General features: G+C 42.6%; 1 protein-coding gene across 1 annotated transcript in view; it reads right to left on the bottom strand.

Moving 5' to 3' along the window:
* Positions 1–12,381, bottom strand: part of myo16 (myosin XVI) — a 278,895-nt gene that overhangs the window by 220,936 nt on the left and 45,578 nt on the right. Inside the window, exons 6-8 of the mRNA XM_055637409.1 lie at positions 12,137–12,262; positions 6,796–6,871; positions 105–261 (exon numbers count right to left, since the gene is read on the bottom strand). Coding sequence (XP_055493384.1) covers positions 105–261; positions 6,796–6,871; positions 12,137–12,262 — 359 coding nt within the window. The remainder of the gene's footprint in view (positions 1–104; positions 262–6,795; positions 6,872–12,136; positions 12,263–12,381) is intronic.

Below are 12,381 nucleotides of genomic sequence, written 5' to 3'. Positions count from 1 at the left end.
GATTACCGTGACGTTTCCATGCTGTGACGTTTCTAAGCCTTGGCTGATAATACAAAGCCATGAAATACAAATCCATGAAACCGCTCAGAAATAAAGGCACTTACATTTGTTTCATTGGAATAGGAGTGCTGTAATGATGTTCTTGGTTTGCTTCCTCGTTGATTTCAGTATTAAGGCAAGCTGTGCATTGTCTTCCCATTTCCTTCCAGTCTTCTTCTGCTTTCAGTAACATTTCTTCGAGATACTCAGCTGTGGCCACATCTAACAAGCAGAGACGTTCATCATTTTGTTATTTTCTCCATAGGACTTCACTGCATATCACGTCCAAAGAGTAATATTCACATTCATGGATCAGAAAGGTCCATAATTTATTGACAATGTACCAACTACATTAGATTGCACACAAGGCAAATCTAGCATTTGCAACATATGTTCATGAATCCAATAATTACCCCAATAAAAATGAACGTATTAACTTGAAATATTGATTTTTGTTAAAAATGAATAAAAGATAAATAAAAAGTATATTTTATAAATAATATATATTGTGCATGCATCTTGGAAAATTAGTTCCCAGAATTATGCACTTTTTTTTTCTCCCCATAATTTGAGTTTTATGAGCCTTCCAGAATTGTTAATATCAGACAGGACAAGTATATTATGTAATGTTATATATGTATTCACTAGGGTGTTATAAACACTGAATTATCTTTATGGCACATGCAACTGTTCAAAAGCATTAGATTCTTCTTACAAAGATAGACACAGAAAGTTGGAGTAACTCGGATGGTCAGACCGTATCTCTGGAGAAAACGAATGGGTGATGTTTTGGGTCGAGACCCCTCTTCAGACTGAGTGTCAGGGGAAAGTGAGCAAGAAATATGGACCGTTATGTATATATAGAACAAATGAATGAAAGATACGCAAAAAAATAAGGTGGGGGAGGGATGGAGAGAGACGGCATGCAGGGGTTACTTGAAGTTAGAGAAATCAATATTCATACCACTGGATTGTAAGCTACCCAAGCAAAATATGAGATGCTGTTCCTCCAATTTGTGTCTGGGCTCACTGTGGCAACAACAGGTTCCAACATGTTTCTAACTAATAATATGGTAGTGGTTGACAATTGGAGCAGGATCTTGTTCACAAATTTCTTTTGAAAAGGTTCCCATTCACAATAACGAATACTGAGGTGCAAAGTTAATCACATCTCTAAACATATTTTTTATTCCAATAAACAAGAAGCTTTTAACTGTACCTCGGTATACGTGACAATAAACTAAACTGGCAACAACAGGTTCCAACATGATTTCTATTTACAATTATAGTATATAGGCACATGAATAGTGGTTAGGACAATTGGAGCAGGCCATCTGTAATTGATTATCACAAAATTTCTTTTGAAAAGGTTCCCATCTCTTGAAAGTATAGAGAAATACTGAGGTGCACAAGTTAAGCTTTTCGCGTTTTAAATCTCTAACTGTGGCCCATATCGGGAACATTTTTCCAGTGTGTCCAAACCGTTAAAACTTAAGTTTCAAAAAGCATTCTTTAACAGAGTATACAAGCCTAGCCGCTCCATTCGGTATATACAGTCCCGACAATAAACCTAAAATAAGAACTCAAATTAACAAAAACATACAATAACAGGTTTGTTCACTAGTTGTACAACTCAGCAGTCCTATACTCACATCTGAACATGCCATTTGGTTTCTTCACTGCCTACTGTACCTATAGTTTAGAGATACTGCGCAGAAACAGGCCCTTCGGCCCACTGGGTCTGCACCGACCAACGATCCCCATACATTAACTCTATCCTACACACACTATGGACAATTTACATTTATACCAAGCCAATTAACCTACAAACTTGTGCATCTTTGGAGTGTGGGAGGAAACCGAAGATCTCGGTGAAAACCTCATGTGGTCATGGGGAGAATGTACAAACTCTGTACAGACAGCACCTGTAGTCGGGATCGAACCCGGGTCTCTGGTGCTGTAAGCTCTGTATGGGAGCAACTCTACCGCTGTGCCACCGTGCTGCCCGAAAGGTTCTATGTAGATGACGGCCACTCAGGAACCAAAAGAGTGCACTCACAAAACATAGGAAACAAAAACAATGATCCCATATTCGAAACATCTCTGGTGATCAAACGTTCCCAAAGTTCAAGTGGGGAAACAGCAAGAATAAAGATAATCGTGGCCAAAGGGTTTTGATTGAAACTCCTCAACCCAAGCTATGATTTGATTCTCTGGATGATTATTACGCACTGTTTCATATATTTAGTGTCAAACCTGAATAGTGTCACGAAAAGTGGAATATTGACTTCAATTATTCATCCTAATCAGGATCATGCAAGGAACAATCAGCTTTTACGTACAATAGAACCTGTTGGTACCCATTCACAGTTTGTTTTAGCCAGTTCCTGTGCTGCGCTGTTCTACATTCTGTAGCAACATTTAAGTATTGTGACAGACACATGTACAGGTAGCGAATAGTGGGCTGAGAACCTTATTCAGGTAAGTTTAGATTAACATCATGGTTAATGCAATCAAAGTGGGCCGAAAGGCCTGGTCTTGTGATGTTATGTTCGAAGTTCAATGTTTTTAGTTTAGTTTAGAGATACAGCGCGAGAAACAGGCCCATCAGCCCACCTAGTCGATTCTGTTGAGACAGAAAAACTGATGCTGCATTCATAAGCTCATAGGTGATAGGAGCAGAATTAGGCTATTCGTCCCATCAAGTCTACTCTGCCATTCAATCATGGCTGATCTATCTTTCCCTCCCAACCCCGTTCTCCTGCCTTCTCCCCATAACCTCTAACACCCGTACTAATCAAGAATCTATCTATCTCTGCCTTAAATATAACCAGTGACTTGGCCTCCACAGCCGTCTGTGGCAATGAATTCCGCCGATTCACCACCCTCTGACTAAAGAAATTCCTCCTCACCTCCTTCCTAAAGGGAACATCCTCTAATTTTGAGGCCATGACCTCTAGTCCTAGACTCTCCCACAATCATGCCGGTAAAACCAATCAAACAAATTTCAGGAACATATTCCCCAAATGCAATCAGCATATCTCCTGCCTGATGGAGTACACCCTTGACCACTGCTAGACCACAAGGAGCACCTATTGCTTCGACACTCACCCTCATTGCACCCACTGATCATCTGTCCGCACTACTCCAGCTACTTTACAGGCAGAGATTGTAATGCAAAACACCAAAGAAAAGAGTCATCTAGCTGGATCAAGATCCTTTTTCAGTCTTTGAAGGTGTCTCCCTTCGATTTATTCCAGGATTTGCAGTTCTTTCCTATTTATTTGTTCTATATCTCTCAATATCGCTCATTTACAGTTCCCCTGACACTCAGTCTGAAGTAGGGTCTCGACCCAAAACATCACTTTTCACTTCTCTCTAGAGATGCTGCCTGTCCCACTGAGTTACTCCAGCTTTTTGTGTGTTATCTTCAGTTTCCTTCCTACACAGTGATCTGAGGAAGCTATTTTCTGGACCTCCTTGAGTCAGTGGACTGGAAAATAATCAAGACTGCTTTGTCCAGACTGAACGAGTACATTTATTTTGTCATTGGTTTCATCCAGAAATGTGAAGACCATATTCTGAGAAATACAATTAGGCTCTTTCTTAACCAGAAACATTGAATGCACAGGGAGATTGACTCGCTGGTAAAGTCCAGATCCTAAGCTTTCAAGCAAAAAATATCTGAAAAAGCAAGAGACTCAATTTAATCAAGGTTAAGCCAGGTAGCTGTGACAGTGCCTGAATTCCATCACAGGCTACAAGCTGACTGGGAGTGATCTTCGACAAAATGGCACATCACCAACAGATGAGCTCAGTGCTCTTCAAACAGACAAACAAAGTTCCACTGATGCATTCTTAAGGGCCTGTCCCACTTTGGCGAACTAATCCGCGAGTTCTGGCGAGTTTGCCCTCGACTCATAATCGCAGCATGGTCGACACGAGGTCGTAGGAGGTCTTCGTAACTCTCCTTCATGCTCAAGAGTGGTCTCCGCGTACTCGAGGATCAGCTAGGTCACTGCGTTTTTTTCAATATGTTAAAAAATGCCCGCGAGTAAAAAAAGATCGCCATGGAAAAAATCGATACTTTTTTTACTCGTAGGTTTAGTCGTAGTAGGTCGGCATGTTGGTCATAGGTAATCAAGGGTAGTCGAAGGTAGTTGTGGATAATCGTCATCATAGTCGAAGGGACGTCGAAGGGAGGTCGAAGGAGATTGAAGGAGGTCGTCTTCACTCTCCACTATTTGGTGTCCAATTTTCCCGAAATTAGTCGTAGCTGTCGTAACTAGTCGAAACTGGTCTTCAACATAGTCGAAGGAGGTCGAAGGAGGTCTTCTACATAGTCGATAGTGGTCTTCAACATGTAATTTTTTTAAACTCTTTTAAACTCGCCAATTAGGTCACCCAAGTGGGGCAGCCCCTTTAAAGGATTGGACATGCTAGATGCAGGGAAAACAAATTCTTGATGTTGGGGGAGTGAAGAACCAGGGGTCACAGTTTAAGAATAAGGGGTAGGCCATTTAGGACTGAGATGAGGAAAAACTTCTTCACCCAGAGAGTTGTGAATCTGTGGAATTCTCTGCCTCTGAAGGCAGTGGAGGCCAATTCACTGGAAGTTTTCAAGTGAGAGTTAGATTTAACCCTCAGGGCCAAATAAATCAAGGGATACGGGGTGAAAGCAGGATCGGGATCAGCCATGATCATATTGAATGGCGGTGCTGGGTCAAAGGGCCGAATGGCCTACTCCTGTACTTATTTTCTATGTTTCTATAGATGCAAAATGCTGGAGTAACTCGGCAGGACAGGCAGCATCTCTGGATAGAAGGAATGGGTGACGTTTCATGTCGAGACCTTTCTTCAGACTGAGAGTCAACGGAGAGAGAGACACAGAGATAAGGAAGGGTAATGTGTGAAAATGAGGCATCAAAGTGGATGAGGTTCAAGGAAAATGTAGAATTGTTAACTGGGGGAAGCTGACAACGAAGCAAACAGAGATAACATTTAATCAGGGGAACAGTCAGACTGGTTGGAGAACTAGAATGGAGGAGGGTTGGAGAGAGAGGGAAAGCAAGGGTTACTTGAAATTAGAGGTCAATGTTCATAACGCTGGGCTGTAAGCTGCCCAAGCAAAATATGAGATGCTGTTCCTCCAATTTGTGCTGGGCCTCACTCTGACAATGGGAGGGGGAGTTAAAGTGTTTAGCAACCGGGAGATCAGATATGTTCAGGCAGACTGAGCGAAGTTGTTCAGTGGCATTCCAGCAAGGCATGACACTAATCAGAGACAGAAACCGCTGTCAAAACATGGAGGGGACCGGGGACAGGGGGACACACAATTTCTTGGCGGCCGCACGCGCATGCGCACACTCACACACACACGTGAGGCATCAGAAGCTTAAGCCGTGCGCCCTGTGAATGGTAATTAGCTCAGGATTCTTCCAGTTTCCAGCCCTGCGATGTGGATGCTTCTACTACGGGGCCGTTACCCTTAGAATGAGTCAGTTACTGCAGATCTGTACCACAGATTTAAAGCTTGTAACGTGAGGAGGACACTAATGACACTAATCCTCCACTGGCTATGTCCCATACATCTCAACTATGGAACGCAGTTCTTCTTTTATTATTCAATAACAGCCCTACCGCTAATTTAATATTCACCGAACTCCAGAACCTAATGCACTACAACAAAGTCCCAGGATCTATTTTAAATACAATTTTAAATCCCCCCCGCCACGGGTACCATGTAATCCCGTGCTACCTGCTCCATGGTTGGATAGTCGGCGACTAAACCGTTTGCCAGGTGAGGAGGGGGCTGTGGACCCCCAGCACGACCAAAAACAAGACCTGTCAAAGGGCAGATGAGCTCCTAGTGAGACAAAGGCCATCCACACTTCAGTAAAAGTTGCGATCACTTTCGTGCATTGTGTTGTGAGGCACCATGTCCATTGATGTTTTCAACGATGATGACAAAGCATTAAATGGAACACACTATATTTCCCACTTTAATTTAAATTTATGTTTAATTTGTCTCATTTTTAGAATAAAGGAAATTATAGTAATTTAAAATAACAAACAGTTTTTTCACGAAATTTGATAACCAGATAAACTATTATCTCAGACATGCAGGTTGACGTGGCAAGGGAGGACATTGTCAAACAAATGAGTGTTCTGTGTGTAAACATAACGTGTGCAAAGAGATGCATACAATATGTTAGGTGGGATGTGTAAGTGTGTGTGTGCATGTGGATGTGTACATTTATGTGTATGCATGTGTGCGTGAGTGTGTGTGAATGCATGTGTGCATGTTCCAGTGTGTGCGTGTTCCAGCGGGAAGGTAATGAGAACAATAAATAAATTGATTGCTGCCCAGCTACCAAAGATCATTGTTCAGGTTTAAAATCATGAATAAAATCATGAGAGGAATAGATCAGGTAGATGCACAGAGTATCTTGCCTAGAGTAGGTGAATCAAGGACCAGAGGACATAGATTTAAGGTGAAGGGGAAAAGATTTAATAGGACTTTTCACGCAAAGGGCGGTGGGTGTGTGGCACGAGCAGCCAGAGGAGGTAGTTGAGGCTGGGACTGTTCCAACATTTAAGAAACAGTTAGACAGGTACATGGATAGGACAGGTTTGGAGGGATATGGACCAAGCACAGACAGGTTGGACTAGTGTGGATTGGACATGGCCAGTGTGGGCAAGTTGGACAGAAGGGCCTGTTTCCACACATATCATTCTATGGCTCTATCTACATACCTGAGGGTCTTTCCGCATTACAGTTGAGAAGATTGGGATTTGCATGATGTATCAAAAGCAACTTTACGATAGCAATCTGAAATGAAAGCAGAAACATTTTCTATTTTTGTGTTTATCAATATGTATAACAATTCTATAAAACAACATAAAATGATATAAAACATTGTAAAGCTATTACAATCCATTGCCTGGTGCTTTGAGGATACTAGTGGTTTAGCATCGAGCTCACAGTGTGCTGATACCTATGTTTCCTTTTATACTCCAAGTTCCCTGTTCACATGTTCCATTTCATAGCACTTTGACTCCCTTTCCCACACTGGGGCTTCAGGTTATGCACTCCTTATAAGCTCACTTCAGCCCAGGTTCCCACACTATGTTTCTATGAACATGGTTCATAGAAACATAGAAAATAGGTGCAGGAGTAGGCCATTCGGCCCTTCGAGCCAACACAGCCATTAAATATGATCATGGTTGATAATCCATTTCCTGCTTTTCCCCCATATCCCTCGATTCCGTTAGCCCTAAGAGCTAATTCTAACTCTCTCTTGAAAACCTCCAGTGAATTGGTCTCCACTGCCTTCTGCGGCAGAGAGTTCCATAAATTCACAACTCTCTGGGTAAAAAATGTTTCTCCTCATCTCAGTCCAAAATGGCCTATCCCTTATTCTTAAACTGTGACCCCCTGGTTTTGGACTCCCCAACATGGGGAACATTTTTCCAGCATCTAGTCTGTTCAATCCCTTAAAAATTTTAGATGTTTCTATAAGAACCCCTCTCATCTTTCTAAATTCCAGTGAAACCCATTGTTTCCTCATATATGAGTCCCACCATCCTGGGAATTAACCTAATGAGCCTACGCTGCATCCCTCAATAGCAAGAATGTCCCTGTTGCCATATTCTCTTGACACTCACCTGGCCCCTTAAAAACTTACCAGGTCCTGAAAAAAAATGATTATACTGTGCAATATCTCAGAACGAGGCGATTATCATCCATTATGCAGAAGCTCTGCAAATCTGACATCCTGGAAGTTACAGGTTAACAGAGATATACTGTGCACTCATATTTCTCATCACTGCAATGTCTGCAATGTCAAACGGGCATAAATGGATTGGTCGAATGTTTCTAGATAAAGTAAGATAAGAACAGGAATTATACATCCCTTTGTACCTATGCTACAGTATATCATCCCAGTGGATCTTTACTGCAGCTCATTTGTTAATGATTGTCTGTTGATGATTCAGGATCATTCCATCATTTTGGCACGTTGGCCTTCATCAGTCAGAGTATTGAGTATAGATGCTGGGAGGTCATGTTACAGTTATACAAGATGTTGGTGAGGCCACATTTAGATTAGGTGTTCGGCTTTGGTCACCATGGTATATGAAAGATGTTGTCAAGCTGGATAGGGGGCAGAGAAGATTTCTGAGGATGTAGCCAGGGCTAGAGGGTCTGAACTATAAGCAGAGGTTGAGCAGGCTGGGACTCTATTCCTTGGAGCACAGGAGGAGGAAGGTTGATGTCATAGAAGTGTATAAAATCATGAGAAGAATAAATCGGGTAAACGATCAGTCTTTTTTCAAGAGTAGGGGAATCGAGGACATAGGTTTAAGGCGAGAGGGCAAAGATTTAATTGGAAATTTAGCTGTAACTTTTTAACACAAAGGGTAGTGGGTGTAAGGAACGAGCTGCTGGAGGAGGTAGTTGCAGCAGGTACAATCTCAACAATGAAGAAGCATTTACAGGGCACGTTTAGAGGGATGCGGGCTTAAGTTAGGTATGGGCAAGTTGGGCTGAAGGGCCTGTTTCCACGCTGTATGACTATGACTATGACGCATGGAATCTTTGGGTAAATTCCAGATTCGCACAGCCTGAAATAAAGAAAATATACAACATCTGAAAGGTCTACCATTAAATTCAAATTATATCCTTTAGTCTGTATTTCCTGTCAGTGTACTGTGAATAGATCATCCGTATCTGTTCCATTGAATCTCTTATTGAAACCACTGCTTAGCTTACCAATCAATCTTCTTTATTGAGGGAAGCAGATCACGTTTATTTAAAATCTTAACACTTTATCTCATATCATTCTAATAAACTTGTCCTGTGCAAAAGCTAAGGTCCACTTATTGCATATATTGAACTCCAGGAAATATCTCATATGTAAAATATATACAACTGTGTCTGTGTTAATATAAATATTTGCGCAAAGTTTTCTTAAGGCAGTCATACGTGGTACATAAAAAAACTCCACAGTTCTCTGGTTCTTGATTCAACCCGCTAGGTTTTACCTAGATCCTCCTGTTCCATTTCTCTCCCCCCACCCCCCCATGTCTGAAGAAAGGTCCCCACTCGAAACATCACCGGTCCATGTTCTCCAAAGATGTTACATGACCTGCTGAGTGACTCCAATACTTTGCTTCTCTTATGGTGACAAATTAATTGAGCGAGATGCAAAACAAGTCAATAATACCTTATCTTCAGTTTAGTTTATTTTCACTTTAGTTTCGAGATACAGTGCGGAAACAGGCCCTTCAGCCCACCGGGTCCGCGACGACCAGCGTTCCCCACACATTAACACCATCCTACACCCACTAGGGACAATGTTTACATTTACCAAGCCAATTAAACTGCAATCCTGTACGTCTTTGGAGTGTGGGAGGAAACCGAGGATCTCTGAGAAAACCCACCCAGATCACGGGGAGAACGTACAAACTCCATAAAGACAGCACCCGTAGTCGGGATCTAATCTACCGCTGCGCCACTGTGACCACCCTAGATCTCTTCTAATTTTTGATCATTTATATATATATATTTTTTTTTCTGCACAAGCAACCCAGAATGCAGCATAAATGTGGCACTTTAGAACAGATTTTACAGTACTTTGCTTCTGCACAAGGTCCTGTTTGAATTGTTGCTGTCCACCTGCTAATTATTTCTGTCCTTTCTCTCCCAACACCTCCAGCCAGGAAGATGAGTAGAATGATCCAACTTTTAAACAAGCTCGTGTTTTCAAGGTGCCACTGAATAGTGAAGAGTGAAGACAACCTCCTTCGATCTCCTTCAACCTCCCTTCGACTATGTTGAAGACCATCCACGACTACCTTTGATTACCTTCGACCACCCTCGATTACCTAGGACAAACATGCCAACCTACTACAACCTACTATAACCTACTACGACTAAACCTACGAGTAAAAAAAGTATCGATTTTTTTCCATGGCGACCTTTTTTTACTCGCGGGCATTTTTCAACGTGTTGAAAAATATGCAGCGACCTAGCTGAGGCCTCGAGTACACGGTGACTACTCTCGAGCATGAAGGAGAGTTACAAAGACCTCCTAGGACCTCGTGTCGACCATGCTGTGAGCATGAGTCGAGGGCAAACTCGCCCAAACTCACGGATTAGGTTGCCCAAGTGAGACAGCCCCTTAGGTAACTGGATTAGAAATCCATGACGGTTATCCATTTAAACCATTGCCATGAATGACTCAAGAGGCTTCGGCATGAGGAGGCTTCGGTGGAGGCAGGATGAGGTTTGGTCTGTCACTTTGTTTGTTTTGGAGCGCAACGTGGTCTTGGTAAGATGGGATGGAGGCTAGTGCAGTGGTCTGTTCAGCCTGTGTGATGTGGGAACTCAGGAAGACAGCCAGTATCCCTGAGAACCACATCTGCAGGAGGTGCGCCCAGTTGCAGCTCCTCAAAGACAGTGTTAGGGAACTGGAGCTGCAGCTGGCCAACCTCAGGCTCATCCGGGAGAGAGAGGAATTCATAAACAGGAGTTGCAGAGATGTTGTCAGAGAGAAGGCAGACAGAGAATAGAAGGGTGACCACCAGGAAATGGAACAGGAAAAGGGTTCAGGAATCTCCTGTGAACTTTGCCCTGTGAAGTGATACACCACTTTGGATAGTGTTGAGGGGGACGAGTGCTCAGGGAAGAGCTGCAGCAGCCGGGTCTGTGGAACCAGGCCTGGCTCTGAGGCACAGTGGGGTCGGGTGAGGTCAGGCAGAGCAACAGTGATCGCAGGCTCGATAGTTAGGGGAGCGGACTGTAGATTCTGTGGCAACAGAGGGACTCCAGGATGGTGTGTTGCCTCCCTGGTGCCAGGGTCCAGGATGTGTCAGAGCGGCAGTCGAACATTCTCAAGGGGGAGGGGAGAGCAGGCAGAGGTAATTGTGCACGTCGGCACAAATAACATGGGTAGGAAAAGGGACGAGGAACTGCGGTGGGAATGGAGGGAGTTGGACAAAAGATTAAAATGCAGGAGCTTGAGGTGGTGATCTCCGAATTACTACCAGTGTAAGATCTTTCATCGTATGAAACTTTCTGCACATCCCTAATAGTTTCCTTGCACTAGTACAATCTGCACAATGGGATGGTGGCAGTCATTTTGTTCTAGACTGAAGATTATCCTCCAGGTGTAGAAATCCAGGGAGGTGTTAGTACAGCAACAACACTCCAAATTATGTTACCATGGCTCAGAAACTGTACAGTTCCATCTTTTTCAACCTCAAATAGGCTCTGAACTATGTAGTCCATTATTGTTATTATCACACTATTATTGTTTGTTTTTTATGTTTATGTATGCAAGTGTTTCTGTTGTTTATCCGAGACCCTGACCACGGGTGAACAACATAGAGGAGGATGACTGAACTTTGGTGCCTTCCCTCACAGTGGGAAACTGATTCCACTGTGTGGGGATGTTTGTGTTAAAGTCTATCGTGTGTTGTGTTCTTTATTATTCGTATGGCTGTATGGTGATCCCAAATTTCACTGTACCAATTGGTACATGTGACAATAAATGTCTCTTGAATCTCTTTAATATATAGTCATAGAGTGATACAGTGTGGAAACAGGCCCTTCGGCCCAACTTGCCCACACCGGCCAACAATGTTCCAGCTACACTAGTCCCACTTGCAAGTATTTGGTTCCACATCCCTCCATATGTGTATATATATATATATATATGTGTGTGTGTGTATGTGTGTATATGTGTGTGTGTGTGTGTGTGTGTGTGTGTGTGTGTGTGTGTGTGTGTGTGTGTGTGTGTGTGTGTGTGTGTGTGTGTGTGTGTGTGTGTGTGTGTGTGTGTGTGTGTGTGTGTGTGTGTGTGTGTGTGTGAACATTTTTCTTGTCTATTATATTGTTTATAGTGTACTATGTTTACACATGCTGTTGTGCTGCTGCAAGTAATAATTTCATTGTTCTATCTGGGACATATGACAGTAAAACATTCTTGACTCTTGACAAATTATCTGACCATTTTGCACGTTAAAATAAACTCCACTCATTATTGATTTATGTGGCAAGAGTGAAATCTCCAGGATTGAGACAGATATCTACCTGTCCATACTTTGCAGCTAGATGAAGCGGTGTCCAGAAGCAGTTATCATAGACATCCGGGTCAGCTCTGTTCCCCAGAAGTACAGTGGATACATCCATATAGCCACTAGCACATGCCATGTGTAGCTGTAAAGAGCGGTAAGATTAAGTAGTTAGTATGTATACAAAAGAGGTAAGGACAGACCTACATAAAATTACCATAAGGATACCATTTCACTAACGTAGGATGTTCATTCAAGTAAACA

This window comes from Leucoraja erinacea, chromosome 6, assembly GCF_028641065.1.
Source record: "Leucoraja erinacea ecotype New England chromosome 6, Leri_hhj_1, whole genome shotgun sequence".
Lineage (NCBI taxonomy): Eukaryota > Metazoa > Chordata > Chondrichthyes > Rajiformes > Rajidae > Leucoraja > Leucoraja erinaceus.
This window is presented reverse-complemented; position numbering and strand designations above follow the sequence as displayed.